This window comes from Malania oleifera, chromosome 3 (genome assembly GCF_029873635.1).
Source record: "Malania oleifera isolate guangnan ecotype guangnan chromosome 3, ASM2987363v1, whole genome shotgun sequence".
Lineage (NCBI taxonomy): Eukaryota > Viridiplantae > Streptophyta > Magnoliopsida > Santalales > Ximeniaceae > Malania > Malania oleifera.
The window spans coordinates 19,327,864-19,349,865 of NC_080419.1; the positions used below are offsets into that span (position 1 = coordinate 19,327,864).

At 36.6% G+C, this 22,002-nt stretch overlaps 1 protein-coding gene across 1 annotated transcript; it reads right to left on the minus strand.

The window, feature by feature from the left end:
* Nucleotides 1-286: 286 nt before the first annotated feature.
* On the minus strand, nt 287-21,690 carry LOC131151925 (squamosa promoter-binding-like protein 7). The gene is made up of 10 exons (XM_058103430.1): nt 20,958-21,690; nt 10,272-10,444; nt 9,819-10,045; nt 9,659-9,733; nt 9,447-9,554; nt 8,543-8,660; nt 8,306-8,441; nt 2,608-2,770; nt 1,317-1,895; nt 287-1,145 (listed from the first exon to the last, which is right to left on the minus strand). The coding sequence occupies exons 1-10, from the start codon at nt 21,515-21,517 to the stop codon at nt 852-854; spliced, it is 2,433 nt and encodes an 810-aa protein (XP_057959413.1). The 5' UTR covers nt 21,518-21,690; the 3' UTR covers nt 287-851.
* Between the last annotated feature and the right edge of the window lie 312 nt (nt 21,691-22,002).

The window sequence follows — 22,002 nt, forward strand, 5'->3', positions numbered from 1 at the left end:
TTACATATGACGGGAGAATATCGTAGTTACAACCTTGAGACTTGGAGATTAACAAAATCAAACCTCAAGAATTTAAAACTGACTTAACCAACTTATTCAAAATCAATAAATCAATAATCAACAATCAGACAAATAAATAAGAACTATAAAACTATAAATGAAAAATAAACAAAACTCCCAAAGATCTTGAGAAATAAACCATCCATTGCAACCTTCAACAAAAGATACTTACCTTGAGATTCAACAAAAGACATACATGCCTAAAATTATAATAAACCCACAAGCCTTCTTGAAGCTTGAATAATATTGAGAACTTCTGAAATTTTAAAAATCGCATCAAAATCGCGAAATGATTTTCAAAACACTTTATACCCCTTGTCCTTCTAGACTTGGACCTCCATTGTTTCATAACACATGAATAATGTAAATAATAGAAGGTACCTTTCAACTAGAAAAAACTAAAATAAAAACAAAAAAAAGGATACCCAAAACAGAATGCCTTTCTGATTATTTGTCACAATGATTTCATGTACAACAGGGATGGGTGAACTACAGCTGACACAATATTTCCAATGGAACTTCTGTAAGAGTGAGCCTACATTCTTTTAAAAACCTGCAACCATCCTCGATCAAACGCTGGCATGGTGGTGAGCTTGGTGAAATAATAATGCCACCAAAGAAACAAAGCATTGAACTAGAACGGTGGAAGAAATCTACTTCAGCAGCCAATGCCCAGCAGCCAAGGAGATGCACATGACTCTGAATGAGCAAATTGGTACATGCCAGAGCTGGTTTGATTCAGCTTTTACAGCGTACAGATACAAATGTACAGATCAAGCAAAATCCACAACCTAAGAGGTGTCAAACAAGCATCGGCGAATGGTTACTGCAAATTCCCCAACCTTGTGAGGGTGGAAGAGAACTGCACATATCCCAAAACAGACAGCCACTGTAGCAATTACAAAAACAAGACGGGAGCTTATCACTTTTGTCGAAAAAATACGACCACATGAGTTTCTTGGCTGCCACTCAATGTGGTTAAATTTCACAACAGCCTCACTATCCAGAAGTGGAGCATCACCTCGACTGAGAAAAACTGAACTACATATCACCCCAAACTTATCATCCTCCCTCGCCTCCACGTCCTGTCATTTTCATAACCAACATAATAATTAAATTAAATAATGATTTACAGAAATATAATGCTTCTCTAAATGAGTTCCTATCCATTATTCAATTAGTTGTGGAAACGCTACGTTTATATAAACCACATGAGATATTAGGGCAGCTAATCATATATAAAATGAAGTTCTCACCCGATCTGAAAATGGAACAACAGATGCAGAGTAATTTTCAAAGCAACTTTGGGAAAAATGATCCCCTTTTGGCACATAATTTCCTGGATCCACCACTAATACCCCACTTTTCTGTACTCTCTGATGAATAATATCTTTAGCATGGTCCATATGCTTCAGAAATAACCTCATATCAGCATTATTAACATTGTTAAATAGACTGTTCAACTCCACATTATCCATCAGAACCTTCATATATTGTAAGAACTTCTCCAAGAAGATGATGGACTTGTTTTGTATTAGAAAACTTAATAGACAATTAAATCTTTGAATCTGTGAAGCAATCAAAACATGTTGAAAATTGTCTGATGCAGGTTCTCTGAGTAACCATGCCATATCCAACAGAAATTCAGAAATTGATGTTTGTCTCAACACAAAAACCTCACAAGGGTCAGGTGGAGAACCAATAGTCAGCAACTCAGACCCTTTCGAACGGAGGGATGCATCAAATTTCTGCTGCAGTCTCATCATTTCAGAACAAACTTCTCTGTCCCCAATGAGAATGGGTAAAAAGTTGGATAAGCCAGACTCATTCTCAACCTACAAAGTAAATATAAAAAACAAAAATAAAACACAAAACAATATAACAGAAGACAGCTAGCAAACATTTTGACAGAATATATATTCATTGAAGAAGAAAGAATGCACAAATAGGAGAAAAAGATCCTCCAATTAAAAAACAGCTTTCACACTTTTGAGATTGAGATGCAAGCAAACACTAAGTTTCATAATTTGATTGACTCAACTAGATGCATGCAGCTAATCTGAGATCCTAGTTGTTTCATCAGCAACAGCAATGGGCAATTATGATAGCACAAGGTAGTAAGACATTTGATGCTAGTCCTAAGAAAGAATAAACCTTGCACAAAACTGACTAAATAAAACTGTAAATGCAAAACACGTAATGAAATGAAAATAGGAACAATAATCTGGAAGGTCAAAATACTTCTATGAGTTTAGCTCAATCATTCTTGGAATTTTTTGGTCAACCATGTTACCCAAAATATGGAAACTATCAAAAAAAACAAAAGGTAGTTTGTTGGCAGTAACTACAGCTATCAGGAGAGCAATCATAAACGGCTACTTTTAGGGACACTGCTCAACACAAAAAGTCCTTCAAAGTTGAAACATGCCATCAAATAACATTACCACACAACCATGACTAAATGCGACCAGCAGGGAAGCATGTCAATAAAATACAAGAGAGAATGCTAGAAGAAAATTTCAAACAAATATTCCTTAAAATAAGTACCTCAATAAATGCAGGGCCAAAAAGATTTGGTTCAGTATGAGCAATATATATCTTGTATAATTGGTGTTCATAACTGCAATCAGTGTTCCCTTCACTTTCACCATGTGGCACTGCAATGCAATAATCACATGGCAGATACTTCCCAGCAAAAGAAATCAAAAACCTGCCATCATAACCATTGCTGTTAAGCAGCAAATTTGTGATAGTTCAGAATTCAGGAAAGAACCCTACAGTCTTGAAATTGACAAAAAAATTGTGCTAAAGAACACCTGCATTAAAGTTTTAAAACTTTTAAGCCACTGGAAATTCTATTATTCAGGATGTAAGAACAATACTATTACATGTAGAATAGGTACAGTGGAAAGATCTAATAAAATTAAGAGCGCTGAAATAGTTGAAACTCTTTAATAGAAGGAAAGGTTTAGTTATTTTCCAAAAGATCATCTAGGCATAATTGAGGGTATATTGCGAACAGGTGCCATGAAAGAAACTGTAAATATGCTCATTTTTTCAATAATACTGAGAAAGTGGAAGAGAAAATTGAAAGTATTTGATACTAAACACACAATTGATTCAAAAAAGCTCTTATCCCAGCAATATGATTGATTGCACAAGGGCAATCCGCTAATTCACTATGTCTATAACTGCGTCATAAGTCAATCATATGCTAGAATTTCTTATTTTTCAGCTCACCTCAACTCTTTCTGAGCTTCATTCATCCTCATGATGACTTCAATATGAACCCTAGAGGCACCTTCATCAGTTCCATTTGCACCTGAGTGAACTTCTCAGCCCATTACAATATCTAATTCCTGATAGCACTCAACACATTTATCATAGATGCATCCACTTTTTCCAAGTTCTTATCTTGCCCCACACCAAATATCAACATCGTTTTGCATCCCAAAGCACATTTCTACACGGTGCTTCTCAACTGTCAAGACTAGTGCAGCTCTTCTCATAAGAGAAAACCAGCTTTTTTCATCTCCCTAATCTTCTTTCCAGATTCCCAGAAAAAGAAATTGCTTGCATGATCAATCTCCACAATAAGAAGCCAGGCAGAGTGACCCTTTTCAAACAAATCTTCCTCGCTAAATTTCAGTGGGCGGCAAATTCTATTTAAGATACTATGGAGTTTTTCAAAAATAATATTATTTTAATTAAATAATTCCTAAAAAGATGTAATCTGGAAAGAAATCCCAAAGTGATGAGGTTGGGAAATCAAGTTTCAGCTACTTGATTTCTCAAACTCGACTACAGTTCAACTAAGGGTACCTAAAAAATAGTTTCAGCTAATTGATTTCTACTCTCCCTAGTCTTCTTAAATCCGCTCTCTTCCTTCCTACTTTAGTCGCATCAGAAGCTGAAACTCGAGAGCCCCATCTACAACTTCCTCTTCCCCTCTCCAATCCAAGCTCACCAACGTCAGTCTTCCCTTGATTTCTTCACCTGCCAATGACCGTTAGAAATTCAATAATGCTTTATTTAAATTAATTTGTTGGATTTTTTTGTTGTAAGTACAATGTTTTGAGGTATCTTATCTCAAACTCTTTCCTCTCATAAGTTTGATTTCTTGTATTTCTTCAATTTGCTCACTCAATCTAAACCATTTTGGATTGGCATTACATGATTTCAAAAAATGTGACCATGTGTCAATCTTCAAGCACACATAGTGCCACACAGGCCCATGTTGTCACATCAACCTCCCTCATTTCACAAGACAACACACGCACATAGTTTTGCAAATCTTGAGACATGCATAGCTCCACCCCATGCATTGCGCCCTTGCAATCAGATCGACCTCACCCATTCTACATAGGTCACACGTGCACATAATTCCGCATCGTATTTCAAGGTGCACACAGCAACAGATAGTGTATTGTGCCCATATTGTCAACTCACAGAACCACATTGCTGGTCAACACTCATGCACATGGTCTATAAAACTGTACTACTTTTATATCACTTAAACAGAGTCTCCTTTATTCAAATCACTAAGGATAATCCTATCTTCATCCATACAAAGCTTTATCTCCACATAAAAAGAAAAGGATGATGAGCAGTTCAAGGTCTCCAAACTCTCTGCACGTGCCCACTAAAAGGAATGGATCCAGATTTCATGCATGTGCGTGTATGGGGGAGAGAAAGAGAGAGCATGCATGCGTCCTCATCAAACATCTCATTGTTGCGCACATACACCTTCTGTCGAAGCAAGCAGCATGCTTCCATCTCACTCAGCTCCCCTTCCCATTACCACCACTAAGTCATGCACCCACCATGGCACGTAACATCAACAACATCAAACAATCAAGCAATGCTCCTCTCAAATTCCTTAAACAGCTTGCTCACATTGAACCACCGTTTGTTTCTGCATTTTGAGGAAGCGACGATGGCCAAGAGCAACACCAAGGCTGAGCAATTTATCACGAAATTCATTTGAATATTTCGAATGTTGATCCACTCATTTTTTAGTCCATTGTAGTATACTTGCAGATCAGTGAACTTCTTCCCTCAGTTATCCATATACATTTCTTACATTGGCACATGCAGCGCACTAGACTTTGAAGATCTTGAATTGCTTGTCGTCCTTTTCTTGTTCTATGGAGATAGAACTATACAAGGGTTGAAGATAGAACTGTCTCTGTCAAGTGATTTGAAAAGAGGAATTTCAATTTTACACACCACATGCATCCATAATCATGGGCAATGAGGTTTCGCAACGTGACAACAAGGACACAATACCTAATTCAATGTTGTGTGCAACTTAAAATTGAATGGAGAACCACATGTGCGTGTGTATGTGTGATCGCATTGGGAGGTCAATGTGACTGCACAAGAATGATAAATGACGGAGCATTGTCGATGCCTCAAGATTCAACATTGAACAACTTGCACGATCACATGGAACAAGAGAGGTTAATGTGGCTGCACAAGCACGAGCAGCGTTATGCACTCGCACGAGCAGCGTTATGCACTCCTTGAGATTCGATGTGTGGTCACACTTGAAATTATCTAATACGAACCAAAATAGCTGAATTAAGTGAATAAAATAAAGATGTTTGAGTGAAAATGCCAGAAATCAAACTTACGAGTGAAATCATGTAAGAGAAAATACTTCAACATTCTACCTACATTAAGGGAACCCAACAAGTAAAACCAAATAAGAGGTCACCAGCCCTCAAACAAACAGTCACAGATGAGCAAAGAAATTGAAGGAAGAGGGATGTTTGTGGGCATGGAGAGGAGGGAAGAGAAAGTTGCATATGGGGCGCTTAGGTTTCAACTTCTATTGCGACTAAAGGAGAAAGTCAGAGGGTGGATTTAAGGAATGCAGAAATCAAGCTTCTGATACTCAAATGGTTTTAAGAACCAAACCCAATGATTAACCTAGTGAAGCCACTGTGTCCATCAAACTAGTCAAACTGTCAGGTCAACCATGTGGTCAAACTTGTAATATATACATGTATATACATATTACAAAGATACTCCTTATAAATTATATACATGTACATACATATTACAAAGATACTCCTTATAAATTATAATAGTTAACTAAAAATAATATAATTAACATAAAAACCTAAACAATTTTTTTTCTATTTTTTTTATTATAAAAAATTGGAAATTATTGTTATATTTAATAATTTATTACCATTCAATATTTAAAAATAGAGAAAAAGGTTTGGTTCGAATGTCTATATCTATATTTATATTAATATCCCCATGATTATACATATATTTATACCTTTTAACAAAATCTGTAGCAGACAACATAATTCAGTGTGGCGATCAGCTTAAGCTTCCTCTTCCAGGAAGTGCAGGGTTCAGCTCTCCATCCCTCGCATTTCATGTATAGTTTTGTATAAGGAGATCGGTTGAGTCCACTAAGGCTAAGTAGCCCAAGGTTTTGCCACATTGACTAAGGTCCACCTTAATTCCAGTTTTTTCATACCACTCGAAGTAGCAATGCGGTCAGCTCTGTCCAGGCTGGTTGAACTCGCCAGTCCAGTCCAGGTTTTAAAACCACGGCAACTCAATTTATGCATCAGAAAAATTGAGTAGCTCAAACTCAATTTCAATTCATTTTGATGCTCAATTTTTTTCCCTCAATTGAACCAAAGTTGAAGGAAATCAAGTAGCTGAAACTCAATTTCACAATTCTGTGAAATTCTTTCCAGATTGCATCATTTTAGGAATTATTCAATTAAAATATTATTATTTTTGAAAAAAAATCAGATAATATTAGCATGGTATATCATCCTCTGCTAAAACTATTCAATCATCACCATACCTCGATACCAAATAACAAAACTTGCTTGAACTAACAATCCTTGGCATTCAACCACCCAATTTCCATGCATGGAAGCCTTTCCTTTTAAATCCATAAACCATTACAAAACTCGTTACATTCACCAGCCATGCACACAACACAAATGTTTCTTTCAAGACAAAACTCAGAATGCACATCTGGCCTCTCAATATTCTGAATCCATTTCAATCAGTAATGTGCCTTCAAGTCCACACTCTGTGGTAATAATCTGACCAGGATGTCAAAAAATGGCCAGTTTATCCCCTGCACATCAATGTTTGTAATCCATTTTTCCACTAATTTCTAAGCCAACATAAACCCAAAGATTTATAATATAAAATCAAAAGGCATAAACTCATTTAAGAACGGCCCACAGCCACACCAGATGCAATTACATATAGCATTACCTCCAAAATAAATACAAGAAAAGAGGAACACAAGGCTCCAACTCTTTCCTCTCAAATTACACCAGTCTAATGCTCTGCAGAAATACCCTGCCAATGAATCAATGTTAGGGATTGTTCATAGAACCCGCCAACCCAACCCACGCAATCCAAACCGCCTATAAAGAATCGTTTCAGAAGTGTTTCAGTTGGATTATGGAATGTACTTTAATATAAACAAAGCATGTTGTTTGGGAGATTGGTTGAGGTTGCAAATCACCCAACACAACCCAGCCCTGATGCAAAAGCAAAAAAGTAAAATAAACAACAAAAATAAAGGGAGAGAAGGTCAAACACTGCATATTGGGGCCGCTGCTCTGAGGCTAAGGTTCCTCAGAGTAACTCTTTTTGGTTCAATCACCATACTTTGAGTAATTAAAGACTTAAGTCACTTGCATGTGTTATGCAAAATTTCAATTTCACTAATACTTTTCCATGTTATTTAATTCTTCAAAAATATAAAACTCAACCACCAATCCAGCCCATAACACTCAAGTATCAAACCGATCCAAAACACATCCTAGTTGGTTTGGTTGGAAATTTTGAGCTCAACCCAAAACACACAGCCCTAATCAATGTTCCCCTAAAGCCCTGTCAGTGTGCAGGTTGTAACCCAAAAATGTCAAAACTGGCCGATAAAACCCATCACAATCGATACAAGAAAATGGTTACAGCTGCAAATCATTGAACAAAGAATTATCTTGAAATGCCAACGACAATGTGAAATAATAACTCTACCAGGTCAAAGAGATTTACAGCACTTCAAATTGGAGGAAAAAACACACCATGGGAAAATGACAAGCAGAACAAGAACATTGCCTCAATAATTAAAAAGCAAAAGAGTATACCCAACTACATAGTTCTAAAAGCTACAAACATTGATGTAAAGATGTAACATAGCTGTAAAGTGAAAATATTGAATAGCAGCACTCAAGCAGAACTGTACCGAAATTTATCTGGGCTCAAATTACTTCCACAAGCAATAAATTCCATGGGCCTGCCAGCCTCAAAACAAATGGGATGAACATAGTGAAGCCTTGGAGCCCGCATCTCTGCCTTGATTTTTGTAATTGAAGTTCCATCTATATCCATTCAAATAATAATATCAACATAATGATGAATACAATAATATCAACATTATGATGATAAACATTGGCATCAGGCATAGGAGACATAAAATTACCTTTCTCAACACAAAAAATTATGTTGTTTAGATAGACAAAAAATGTGCCTTTTCCAAATAGCATTCCTCCAGGTGCAACAACAAAGTGATGTATATATAAAGCAGGATCTTCATATAACTGCTTGGAGAAACAAAATTAGGGTTAAACCACAGATACTGCTGAGAAATCGCAAATAATACCACTGAAAAAAAATAATTTCTATTCCGACAAGCAGTCAAGGAAATCCAAAATATACTAGCCAAATGTTTCATGGGTTGGACTTCGGGCCTTTGATTTGGATACTCATGGATCTAGATTTGTGTAGATTTTAGTAAAATGCATACAAAATTGTACTGAGTTTCATCCAAATCCACAAAAATCCATATCCTACGCCTGAAATTCCTTCTCCCAAACACACCCAAAGACAATTGTAGGCAGTTATCAGTTTTTTACTGCAAACAGCATTATATAAACTGTAACTGATACAAAGACAATAGTCTGACCATTAAATATAATATCAGTTCAGCTAAAAGGAACATATAAATAGTGCAGAAAGTTCAGAGTTTGGGAAGTCAATGGTACATTGAAAAGAACAAGGATGCCAAATTGCCAATCACACTATCATAGTCATCAGTATAACAACAAAATAAATAATTTCAGCCAAAAACAAACTTATCTTAGATTGCTACAAATTCAAAACTGGCAACAGGCAGCAAGCAATAGGCACAAAAATGTTTTCTATTTCTATATTGATACCTAATATTATGGATGTAATCACATTCTCAACTGTGAAAGTCTGCTTCCGAGTAAAAAAGTTAACTTAAAAGTATCTGTTCCTTAATTAGGTTTACTCAACCACACACATGGACACACCTCATTATAACCCCAAAAGATTGTTTATGGCAGTAAATTAACCAATTATACCTTAACCCACATTAACTTTGGCATTGCAATAAAAGCAGTCAAGATTGTACACCCAGGGCGGATATACCCCTCCAACTCAACAGGCATGCTAGCCAACCATTGGAATATCTGCAATATATTTAGATGCATGTTAATCAACTCCTGATATCTCTAACAAAAATAACATTTGTTCTCCTTTAAATACTAAACTGTAAGAATAATCCTTTAAATACTTGATGTCGTAGTCTTCTCGGAAATTCTGCAGGGTTCCAGTCATAAAGCTTGAATGAGATTCGGCCTGTTGAGCACTACAATTAAATTCTGAATCAGCACATCACAGATATGGCCTTGTGGAAATAAAATATACCAGAGATGCTACTAAGGGCAACCTACCATAGATGAGTAGGCACTCTTATTGTCGCTGTAGACTGAAGAAAGAGTATATTTGGAACCATCTTTTCCTCCATCCATTTGGGCATCACCAGAAAGCACAACAGATGCAACACTATCACTCTGGACATTTTTGGAACCAGGTGTCGAGCCTAGAGTGGAAGGATACATATCACTGGACTCCAATAAGTTCTCTCCTTCAGCAACCTGGCTATTCAGGCATAAACTCTCTGCAACACACAAACACATTAAGAAGATTCAAAACAGGGAAAGGAGCACAGATTAACTAAAAACAGAATGTTAAGGTTATATGTATAAAGATATTTCAAACCACTCCACTGAACCATAAGCCATCTGTCACAGTTACTAAAATCACTATATCTCTGTCCTTTGTAGCTTCATTTGAAAATATTAATAATAATTAAAACACAAAGCAACTACTTGAAGTTGATTTACCTTTTCCTGCTTCATTGTCACAGGCACCATCTTCAGCAGGCTGGTCCCCTTGAGATTCTTTTTCAACTGTACTTTTGGAATCACAAGGTTTTCTTCGCCGTCTATTATTGTGGCGTTCTAATTTTCTCCGACAACTGCGTTTACCTTCATCAAAATCTGACAAAATGTGAAACCTGACAAAGAATTGGCATCATCAGTAAATACATAAACTAAAATAGAGAAAGATGTTAGACTCTGAGTTATGAAAAAGAATACCCTTATTAGAAGAATTCAACTAAAAGCAATGTAACGGTTCTGATCAAATAAATCAGCAAATTAATGTCAAAATGTCATATGGTACAATCTCTATGTAAGTGCTCAACATGAAAAAGGAACTAAATTCCAAAGATGCTATATGGTTCAATCTCCATGGATGTCTTAGACATGAAAAATTACACCATGCAAAACCCTCACATAAAATAATAAACTAAAAACATGTACATGGAATGCCATCTATAATCTCTTGTATAAAACAATTAAAATTATTGTTCTAAAATTCATTCCCAAACTTCATCGAATTCCGGAACGCATTATTATCTGCAGCCAGAAAACTAGCTTCCAGTTACCATTAAATATTCCATACATTTACAAAGTGGTCAGACACAGAATCATGCTGATGGAAGGAACATAAAATGAGGCACTGGCTATTATAATTAAAGTTGGAATTTGGAAATAATCTTTTTGAGGACCAAGGCCCTTCTGCTTAAAAGCGAATTATGACACTGAAATTCCAACACTGAAAATAAGCAGCCAGCCAGCCGTTTTAAAAGAAAACAACCAACATATCAAGGCTTAATAGTTCTAAATATTAAAACTAAACTACTGATTTGCTGACTACAAATTTCCAAGGATGAAATCCCAACCTCTTTTAGTGAATGAACATGTTGAATAATTGGGTAAAATGGAAGACCTAACCTCAATGATAGTTCTCTCCCTCAATTTATAATATATGTCAAGTACAATACCAATGACCAAAATACCCTTACTAACTCATACATAACTCTTAACACATATTAATAATGCTAAATGACCAAGTAACCATTAACACTCCCCATCAAGTTGGAGCATATATATCATATGCTCCAAGCTTGTCACAAATGAATTTCACAGGAGCATCTCCCAAGGCTTTAATGAACAAATCAGCAAGCTGAAAATCAGACTTCACATGAGTGCTTGTAATGAGCTTCTAGATAAGTTTCTTCTGAACAAAGTGGCAATCAACTTCGATGTACTTTATTCGCTCATGGAAGACTGGGTTGGAGGCAATATGAGTAGCAACTTCATTATCACACATCAACTTCATAGGCTAAGACTGTAGAAAACCTAGTTTCTTCCAACATGTTCTTTGACCAACAAGTTCACATATAGTGCAAGTCATAGCCCTATACTCTGACCCAACACTTGACCTCACCACCATAGTTTGCTTCTTACTCTTCCAAGAAACCAAATTACCACCAACAAAGATATAGTACTCATTTGTGGATATTTTTTTTGGAAGGCAACCTAGTCCAATCTGCATTTGTATACCTTTGAATATGAGTGTAACCCCGACCCTGATATCAAAAACCTCTTCTTGGTGCAACTTTGAGACATCTCAAAATGCAAAAAACTGCATCTCAATTACTTGTTTTCAGAGAATCAAGAATTTGACTCATAACACTTGTTGTGAAAGATATATCTGGTCAACAAATCACCCAAGATTGTTCCCATACGAAATCTCGATACTTCTATACCCAAGAAATCCTAGGTTTGAAACTTAGTTTGTAGGAAAAGCTTTAGAACCTGGATGCTTTGATCATCATCTCCAGTAGTCACAATATCATCCACATACACAATAAGAAAAATCCATCCAATACAGTATGACGATAAAATACAAAGTGACTACACACTATTGGAGGCCAAACTCGAGCACGATAACACCGAATCAACCAAACCATGCTCTTGGAGACTGTTTTAGACCATATAATGATTTCTTGAACTAACACACTAAGTCTAGCTCCCCACTGAGCAAAAAACCCAAGTAGTTGCTCTATAGACCTCCTAAAGATCACCATGTAGGAAAGCATTCCTCACATCTGACTGATGTAGAGGCAAATGACAAGTAGTGGCTAAAGAGATGAACAAACATACTAAAACAAGTTTAGCAACTGGAGAGAATGTGTCTAAATAATCCAAATCATACACGTAAGTATATCCCTTAACAACAAGGCGGGCCTTCAAGTGAGACATGAAACCATATGAATTGACCTTCACATTATACACCCGTCACCCAGTGACAACCAACCGCAAACTTATCAAGAGGTAGAGGTACCAACTCCCAAGTATCACTATTTCGTAGTGTATGCATCTCTTCAATCGCTACATTCCTCCACCCAGAATGGGGCAAGGGTTCAGAAATAGATTTTGGAACAGCAATAGAAGACAAAGTACTAACAAAACAGTAATATGAGGGTGACAAGAAATCATAACAAACAAAATTAGAGATTGAATGTTGGGTACAACACGTTTACCTTTTTGAACGGCAATGGGTGGATCAACATCTCGGGAAATAGAATCATCTGCCAAGGAAACTAAAGGCGTAGAAGTGGAAGCTAGAGGAGACTCTCCTCCCTTGAGTCGCCGTCTATATACATGCAAATTGGGACTATCCAAGCAACAACAAGGACTAAAATTGGATGAAGATGTAGGAGGATTAGGCACAGATATTAAGTTAAGATCTGGAATGCAAGGCAAAGGAAGGGACTCATTAAGGTCAACAAAACCCAAGGAATCGAAGTAGTATTATGTAGACTCATAAAAGGTGATATCAGCAAAGACAAAGAATCTCCGTAAAGTACGACTATAACATCGATATCCCTTTTCAATATAAGAACACTCCAAAAAAATACATTTGATAGCACAAGGATCCAACTTATTTATTCCTAAACTTAACTCGAGGACAAAAGACAAAGAACCAAATATACAAGGAGAAAGAGAGAACAAAGTAGCCTTAGGGAAGATAACTGAATATGGGACTTTATTACCAAGACAAAGGATGGCATTTTATAATTGAGAGAGCAAGCATTGAGCAAAACATCACACCAAAAAACTTTGGGGCCATTTGTCTGATAAAAGAGGATACAAGTGACTTCGAGAATATGTTTGTTTTTCATTATGCAACTCCATTTTGTTGTGGAATGTGGGCACAAGATGAATGATGGATCATACAAAATTTGTCGTATGGGTACTGAATTGGGTACTGAAGTACTTCTTAGCACTATCATTACGAAGTATATTGACTAGCATACCAAACTAAGTCCTTATTTGAGAATAGAAGGCACAAAAGATATTAAACAACTCAGAACGATCCTTCATTAAATACAACCAAGTCATCCTAGAGTAGTCATCGACAAATGTAACAAAGTATTAAAACCACAATTTCGATGTGACACGACTGGTCCCCCCAAACATTAGAATGGATGAGCATGAAAGGACAAGTACGACTAGTCCCCCCAAACACGACTATCCATTCATTGACCCAAAAAGCAAAGGAACATGATGATGTTTTCCCAACTAACAAGACTCTCACTAAAAAAACTAGGCAGAATGCTCAAAGTAGGAACTCACACTTCATAGCAGCAGCTATGAAGGCAATGAGAGTAGAGAGCGACTCAAAGTAGTAAAATCCACGAGCCTCACATCTTGCGTCAATTGTCTTCCTCATCTTCAAATCCTAAATAACCACAAAATAAAGAATGAAAGTTACCGAACAATTCAATGCCTTTGTAAGCTTACTAACTGAGATGAGATTGAAAAGGGGCTTAGCAATGTACAAGACAAAAAGAGAGATGGAAGGAGTAGGGTTTACTATTCCTATCCCCTTAACTGTAGTTATGGACCTATCATCTATGATAACTTGAAGTAGACTTTTAGGATACTAGAGGACAAAAAAGAAGTTGGTTACACATATCATATGGTCAATAGCAGCAAAGTCAATAATCCAAGAATTAGTGGGAGAGATACTAGAAGACATATAATTGTAGGATTACCCTTCTAATCAAAAGATGCAATTTGATGAGATGCTTTTTGGGATGCTTGATACCATACGAACCTTCAATTCTCTTCCTCCGAGATAGTTACAGTACGTTGTTCACCTATGCCTAACGAGGGACACGCTTTTGAGATTCGTAGAAATCATCCCAACACACACACGCAACCTTGATACAGCAGCAAATCAGATATGCACAGCGAACAAAATGCTCTTAGGATTCCAAAAACAAAAACTTTTGACCAACCGAAACAACCACAAGTGATCTTCTGGACCAACTGAAACAAACACGAACGAGTCAACAACTGATTCAACCATGAACAAATCACCATCCACTGGACATAGCACCGCCACAGCCTTACAAACTCTATGTATAAATGCTGCCACTGCTCCAAGAAACTCACCAATGAACTTTACTAATACCAAACAACAACCTAAACTGCCACGAGTGCATGGTCGAAAAGGTTGGATTTTTTTACCAAAAAAGCATGCCCAATGGATTGATTTTATGGTCTATGAGTAATCAAGACATTTAAAAAAAACAAAATGCAGAAAATGGTGGTTGGAATTTGTCTCACATGCCGACGCATGGGGTCGGGCACTGCCAGAAGTCAGCCAGCACACAGGGGCGTGTGAGGAGGTTTCCGGCATGGCTTTGCAGATCTACAGATCACAGGGTTCTGATGTTGGTTATATGGTTGGTTTTGTTAAATATGGAAGGGTTTTGAAAATTCTGAGAAGGGCAGCAATGGCCAGGTAATTTTCCAGCGATGGATGAGTTTCCTAGCAATCCCTGGACTTGTTTCCAGGCTGTAGGATTGTGATTGGTCCTCCCATACAGACTGATTTGCAAAGGATAGCTAGGTTTAGGGTTTGGTTGGGTCGTAGGGTTTAGGGTTTGGTTTGGTGGTGGTAGTAGGGTTTAGGTTGGATCTCGCTACAAAACCATGTTGAATAATGGGGTAACATGGAAGACCTAACCTCAATGATAGGTCTCCCCCTCTCTATTTATAATATATGTCAAGTACACTACCAATGACTATAATACCCTTACTAATTCACACTTACTAACACAGCTCTGAACACATACTAATAATGTTCACGTTAAATAACCAAACACCATTAACAAAACGAAACCTTCTTATTGAGCTATTTTCCTTCAAGTGAGAGGTGGTCCAGACTCCAAACACAAAAACCCCAGTAACTAATAAAGATGAAAAAAGCTGACCACGAAATATATAACAAAGTCCAAAAATAGAGTTCAAAATATCGAGAATGACACTCATTGATTCACTCAAATAACTCAAATTTGGGTGAATTGCATATAGGTAGGTTGGACAGAATTATGACATTTTTTAACTTTGGGAGTGAGGCTTGAGAGTAAAAGGGATCATTATCTTAGTTGGGATAAGGTTTATAGACTGAAAGGTGTAGGTGATTTGGGTCTAGAAACTTTGTGCTCATAGTTAGCAGAAAATGTCAACATACGAGCAAACCACTTATTAGTACAAACATTACGAAACATGGCATGTTTTCATTCAAGAAATCTAAATCTAACAATCCTAAGCTTTAATATTTTTCACATAACATATTTTTTTATAAGTTATAGTAGAGAAATTATCACATTATTATTCCATCCTAATAATCTAACGATCCTAAGCTTTAATATTTTTCACATAACATATCTTTTTACTAGTTAAAATGGAGAATTGTCACATTATTATTCCATCCTAATTCATTGTTTATCTATTCCAAAAAAGGAAAGTCTCTTCTAGACTTTGAAATGCTTCAACATTCTTCCCAACATATACAAGCAACATTACAGATTCTTCACCAATATATCTATTTAATTATACCCCTGATGTTACACATTTTAGAGCAGTTGCTGTATCATGATCCCTTTCCCATTCCATGAACTTAAACATTCCACATTCTAGGTAACATTGGGCCACCCATTCAATGTGGAAACAAATTTCCTTTTTATAATTTCAATGTTCCAAAGAATTACAAAATGTCACCTTGTTTTCCAAATTTTCCAAAATTAAACAAATGTTGCAAAATTGAAACAGGCTCAGATTTTCATAAATCTTAGAAAACTAGATTGAAAAAAGAGAATTCTTTCTTCAGCTAAATAGGCCCTTATGCCATGTTCGATGAAATTAAGTGCTAAGTTCTAAACAATGAATTTACTTCTAAATCGTTCAGAAATCAATATCCGATCCAGAACACTGAATAATTTTATATTTTTTCTGTTATTAAAGAGTTTCAACTTCTAAAGGTGCTTTCTCCTATTTTAACCCTGTTTAACCATAAATCAGCAGTTTCTTTATTATTTCTTTTCATTTCTTTACTAGTCAAAGAGGAATTGCTAATTCTTAGGAAAATAAACGTATATATAATATATATATATATATGGAGTTGCACACCCAAAAAAAAAAAGCAACGTTTTTTTTTTAATTCCTTTACTAGCTAAACAGAAGTTAGAACCGTCCAGGGGAAATTTTGTGAATAAAAAGAGCAATCTGGTAAACACCAACAAGGGGAAAAAAAGAGAGAAAAATAAAAAGAGCCAAACAACAATGTATCAACAAATCATTGAGGGCCTGATGAATTAGCAAACCTTTTATCTTTGATTCAATGATGATTTGTGAATCAATGAATGCTAAGCTCCCATGAACAAAAAATTACAAGCTAAATCCCACAAGCAAAGCTAACAAATGAAATGGATGAATAATTTTCTCACTAGACAATATGCTATCAAAAAAAATTTCTGACCAGACAATAAGAAATTACTTATCTCAGCAGATCCCAATCAAGTGCCCATGAATGTTGATAAGAGTGACAGTTTTTTTCAAAGACCAGATGATGGTGGTTGCCAATGAACTGGTCTCTGGTTGACTACAGATCGCAGAACTCCAAATCCCTCAAACATCCAATGATGGTGATGGTCGCTGATATGGTTGCAGGTGATCTGGTGTATGTGGTTGACCACTTATAATCTGGTGGAGATGGTGGTAATTGACAGAGAGAGGAATAAAGAGAGGAGAGACTCATAGAGATGGACAAGAAGGAGAGGATAAGATATGGCATCATGAGCAAGGACAGAAGAGTCGACCAAGTCTCTGAATCATGCAATAGACTTGATGCTGACTGAATTAAGGGGCAGTTAAGAGAGCGTTCAGATGTGAAAATAAACTAGGCTGATGTGAAGATAAACTAGGCTAATCTATTAATTCCAAGTTCTATTTGAAGTCTATTAAGTGAATCGGTATAATTTAGAGCCAATTCAATGCAAACAAACAACATCTTGGTGTGTCAGGTTGTCAAGGCAGGTGTGATTGTCACTCATGCAAGTTATCTAGAATTTATTTCTCAAAGTTCTAATTTTTTTCCTTGTTGTATGGGATTTTGTACTGATGATGGAAAAAAGTCTGTTTTGGGGAGGTGCAGTAATTTGGGGATGCTCCATTTGGTTTTCTTTTTCTTTGTCTCTTATCACATTTCAAGTTGCCAATGCTCTCATTGACAAATTCTTGTACTCCAAGAAAGTATTTTCCCTTTGAACTTTTACTTTAAAAGTACAAGAGAAATTGCTGGTCTTGCTCAGCTGTCAGGGGCGCTTGTTTCTTTTCACTCTTGTTGTAAATAAGGTAGCAAGGTTTGAACTTTGGATGCCTCACGGTTTTCCTGCAGATTTTATTTCATCATCTTTACTTCTAAATGATGCACAATTTCCATTGCATTCTCTCATTTGAAAATCTAAGGGTCTGTTTAGTGGTGAATTCTCTCATTTGGATAGCTAGGGAGAATTTCCCTGTAAATTTTTCTTCGATTGTCCTACCTATGATTTTGATGGTGCTCCACTTACATTGCATTATCTCATTTGGAAATCTAAGGGTCTGTTTAGTTGTGGAAAACAGCCCACATTTTTTCACTACAAAGTTTCCAAGCAAACTACAAAAATGTCTCTTGTTTTCCAATTTTCCAACATTTATACAGAGAACCTAGAAAAAATAATTTAAAAAAAAAAAAAAATTGTTTCATATGCAAATGTTGAAATTGCTGAGTTTGGAATTGAAGGGTATTTTTGGGTGTTATTTTGAGCTGAAAAAAGCTTATTTTGATGACTATCAAACATATTTCCTATTTCTGTTTTCAAAAGAATTTCAAAATATTTGATTTTTCCAAAATTAGAAAACAGAAATAGAAAACGAAAACATGAAATTGACAATGATACCAAACAGATCCCCAAGAAACAAAGTATATGGCTAATGTTGTGCATCTTTCTGATATTTTCCCCATAGAGTACTATCCCAACGAAAATGGGGAATCATCTTAGCATATTTAGATACATTAAAAGATTTTGGGAAAAAAAACAACAACAAAAAAATACAGTCAAATCCACAAATGGAGATCTCCTACATCCTAATAACATAAATGATTGAATATTCATCTAACCAAGATCTTGTGGAATATTTTACTTTTGGGAACCAGTTGTAGAGAAGTTAGATAGGAGATTGGATGCCTTTTTGGACGATAAGCTAAATCAAGTGGGGAATATTACTTTAATTTAGGATCACTTATGCTTCATACCCTCTTTATTCTCTCCTTCACCTTCTCTCAAATTCACGTGCAAAATGCTCCAAGGTAGAAGAAAATTAAGATATTTTTAAGGGTTTGGGTGAGGTGAGAGTCACAAAGATCATTTGGTAGTTGCAATAAGGTATACTGCTTAAGCATGAAAGTGATTTTGAGTCTTGAAACTTTAGCATCCAAGAAACCTTAGTTGGTAAATGGTCATGGTGCTTTCTTTTAGAGCCTGTGTCCAGTGAGATAAGGTGATTTGTAATTTTGTAGTAAATATAGGTGGTAGGAAATTAAGGCAAGTGGAGATGCAGTCATGCAAGTTGTTAGGAATTCTTAGATCTCCATTCTTTTCCTTCTTTGGGTGAGATTTTGCATTGGCAATGAGAAGAGTTCATTACTGGGAGGAGCAAAATGACTGGGAATGCTCCATTTTGTATTCCTTGTCCCCCGTCTCTATCACCTTTTCAATTGCTAGAATGGTCCCATTTCTAGGTTCTAGTTTTCTACGAGTGCATTGTCACTTGGACCTTGCTTTAGAAGGCATTCGAATGAGAGAGAAACAAAACAATTGACTTTGTTTAGTTGTTACAAGAGTTTGTCTATTAGACCTTTACTTTAGAAGGAATTCAAATAAAAGAGAAACAAAACAGTCAACTTTGTTTCCTTATGAGAGTTTGATTCTTTTGTCTCTTCTCATAGACAAGATAATAAAGATTAGACTTCGATCCATTAGAAGAATTTCCATGTAAACTTTTCTTTGATATTCTTGTCTATGATTCTAGTGGTACTGGTTTCTAGTGCATTCTCTCATTTGGAAAGCCTCCTTCCAAAGTTAGGGCATCTACCATGTATGCAATTCTTATATAGAATTAATACCAATGCTCTGCTTCAGGTTGGATACAAAGTTTTGTCTGTAGATGAAGTGAGTATACTTTATTCCCAAAAATGGCAAGTTGAATGCACATTTGTTCTTACAATGCTCTTTCTTTTCGCACCATGACAAACTTGGTACAAGCTTTTGGTGCATACACAAAGCATTGAGTCTGTCCATTTTTGAAAAGCTTTTTCCAACAGAAGTTTAAAATCCTCATTGGCAGGAATACGTAGGAAATATTTACAAATGTGCTACAATTGCGGCAGTGTGTTGCATTTAGTTGGAGCAGAACTAAAGAATATTTAATGAGTGATGATGTCTCCTAACTTTGTTTAGTTTAAAGTTATGTTTAATACTTCAGTCTAGCACTCGGCTTTTGGTTAGCTCTGAGGAGTGCAGCCAGCTAATGAAAAGAGATTTGAAGATTTCATATATTAGCAGCTCGATATAGTTTTCTTATTTTGTTTTGTTCTTTTAAGGAGGACACCAATCTTTGTAGTCTTCTCTTTTTTTTCAATTAATTTATCTAAATAATAATAATTTTGGGATAATTGGCAATATAACATGATATTAGAGCTCTAACTCCATAAGGTCCTATATTCAAGCCTTGTAGCCTGTGTTCTCCTGTTATGATGATTGTATTTATGCAGCCATTCAAGCTCAATATGTTACCTCTCTGACCTCCGCCCGCAAGACTGAGTCACACACACACATTATTGGGACCAATTCCTAAAAATTTAAGGATTTATGACAATTAAAAAAATTGTCACAGGCATTGAAAGTTAGATTTTGCAAGTGGGTGATATTTAATAAATATATTTATATTTTTTCCTAGTTAATTTTTATATCATTTTGTTTTATAAAAAGGATAAATTATATTTAAGCACAACATAAAAATTCATTTTTTAGCAAATTATGAGTAATTAGCATGTAAATTGAGTAACTAGTTTGCTATGATGCTAAGAAACCCATAGATTCTAGAATTTCACTAACTACTTTAAAGATGGAAAGGAGCTTATGTAACTGAATCACTAGAAATTGTGAATGAATCCCCTAATACATGGCCAATTTGCATGATTAAACTGCAGAATCGTCTGTAACACTAACTTTACATCACTAAACTGAATGCAATAATTTAACCCAAAAAAAATGACCATACTTGCCACATTGCTGACAGTATCTCATGGTCTGTCCATCCAGAAGAACAGTGCCAGCATTTGCGCAACGGAGACAAACCCTATGCCGCCGATGATATCCTTTAAGCTCCCTGATATCAGCTTCGCATCCTGGAACCTGACATCGTACCATCCCCGCAGTCGCCCGTGCTGTACGCGCCCGCTTCTTCCCAGGCGCGCCCTCTTCATTCATTTTCTCATCCATCTCCGGACACGCGCAGGGGATCCGCCCGGCCAAGAAGTTAGAACAGGTCAACCGTGGGTCCCGCTTCCGAACCCGGTCGAGACCCTCGGGCGACGGCGACGCCCGCTCGGTATTAACATCCGGCGGGGGACAGATCGCCAGCGGGGGGCGATCGGAGTCCCAGGATATGGCGAGGTGATCGTCGACGGTGAAGTCGAGGAGGTCGCCCCAGTCCCAGACGGCGGTGGAATCCTCAGAGATGGGAGGAAACACGTCCATGTCGGAAACCCTAGGCAGAGGCGGAGATGGAGAAGGAGATGGAGAAGGAGACGAACATGGAGATGCAGATGGATTATCCATTAGTTTAGAAAACCCTAACCCTAGAGAGACACAGGTGGTGGTAGTTGTGAGGGGTGGCGGAGAAGGGAAGAAAAGGTGGGGGCCGGCGGTGGCGGGAGGGAAAGTAATCAGTTGTTTGGTAGGCGATGACTCGACCGGAAGTCGCAATTCGTGAACCACAAGCAACTGGCGTTTTCGTTGGCCTAATGACGACATTACTAGTTTAAATATCGCCAATGGATCTTGCAAATTCCACGCGCCTATTTTGCCACGCGCTTTATTTGAAACGTGCTTAACTTGAGTCTTGAACAGCTTTTAAATAAAGGTGTACACTATTTAAAAATTAAAATGTTTGATGATAAATTTAAATTTTTTAAAAATATTTTTTTAATAAAATTAGATACAGAAACACATTTGATTCGGATTTACAGGTCTTTTTTTAGTTTTATCCTTTATTTATAATAGAAACGACACAAAATTCACTAGCCAAGTGATTAAAATTAAGA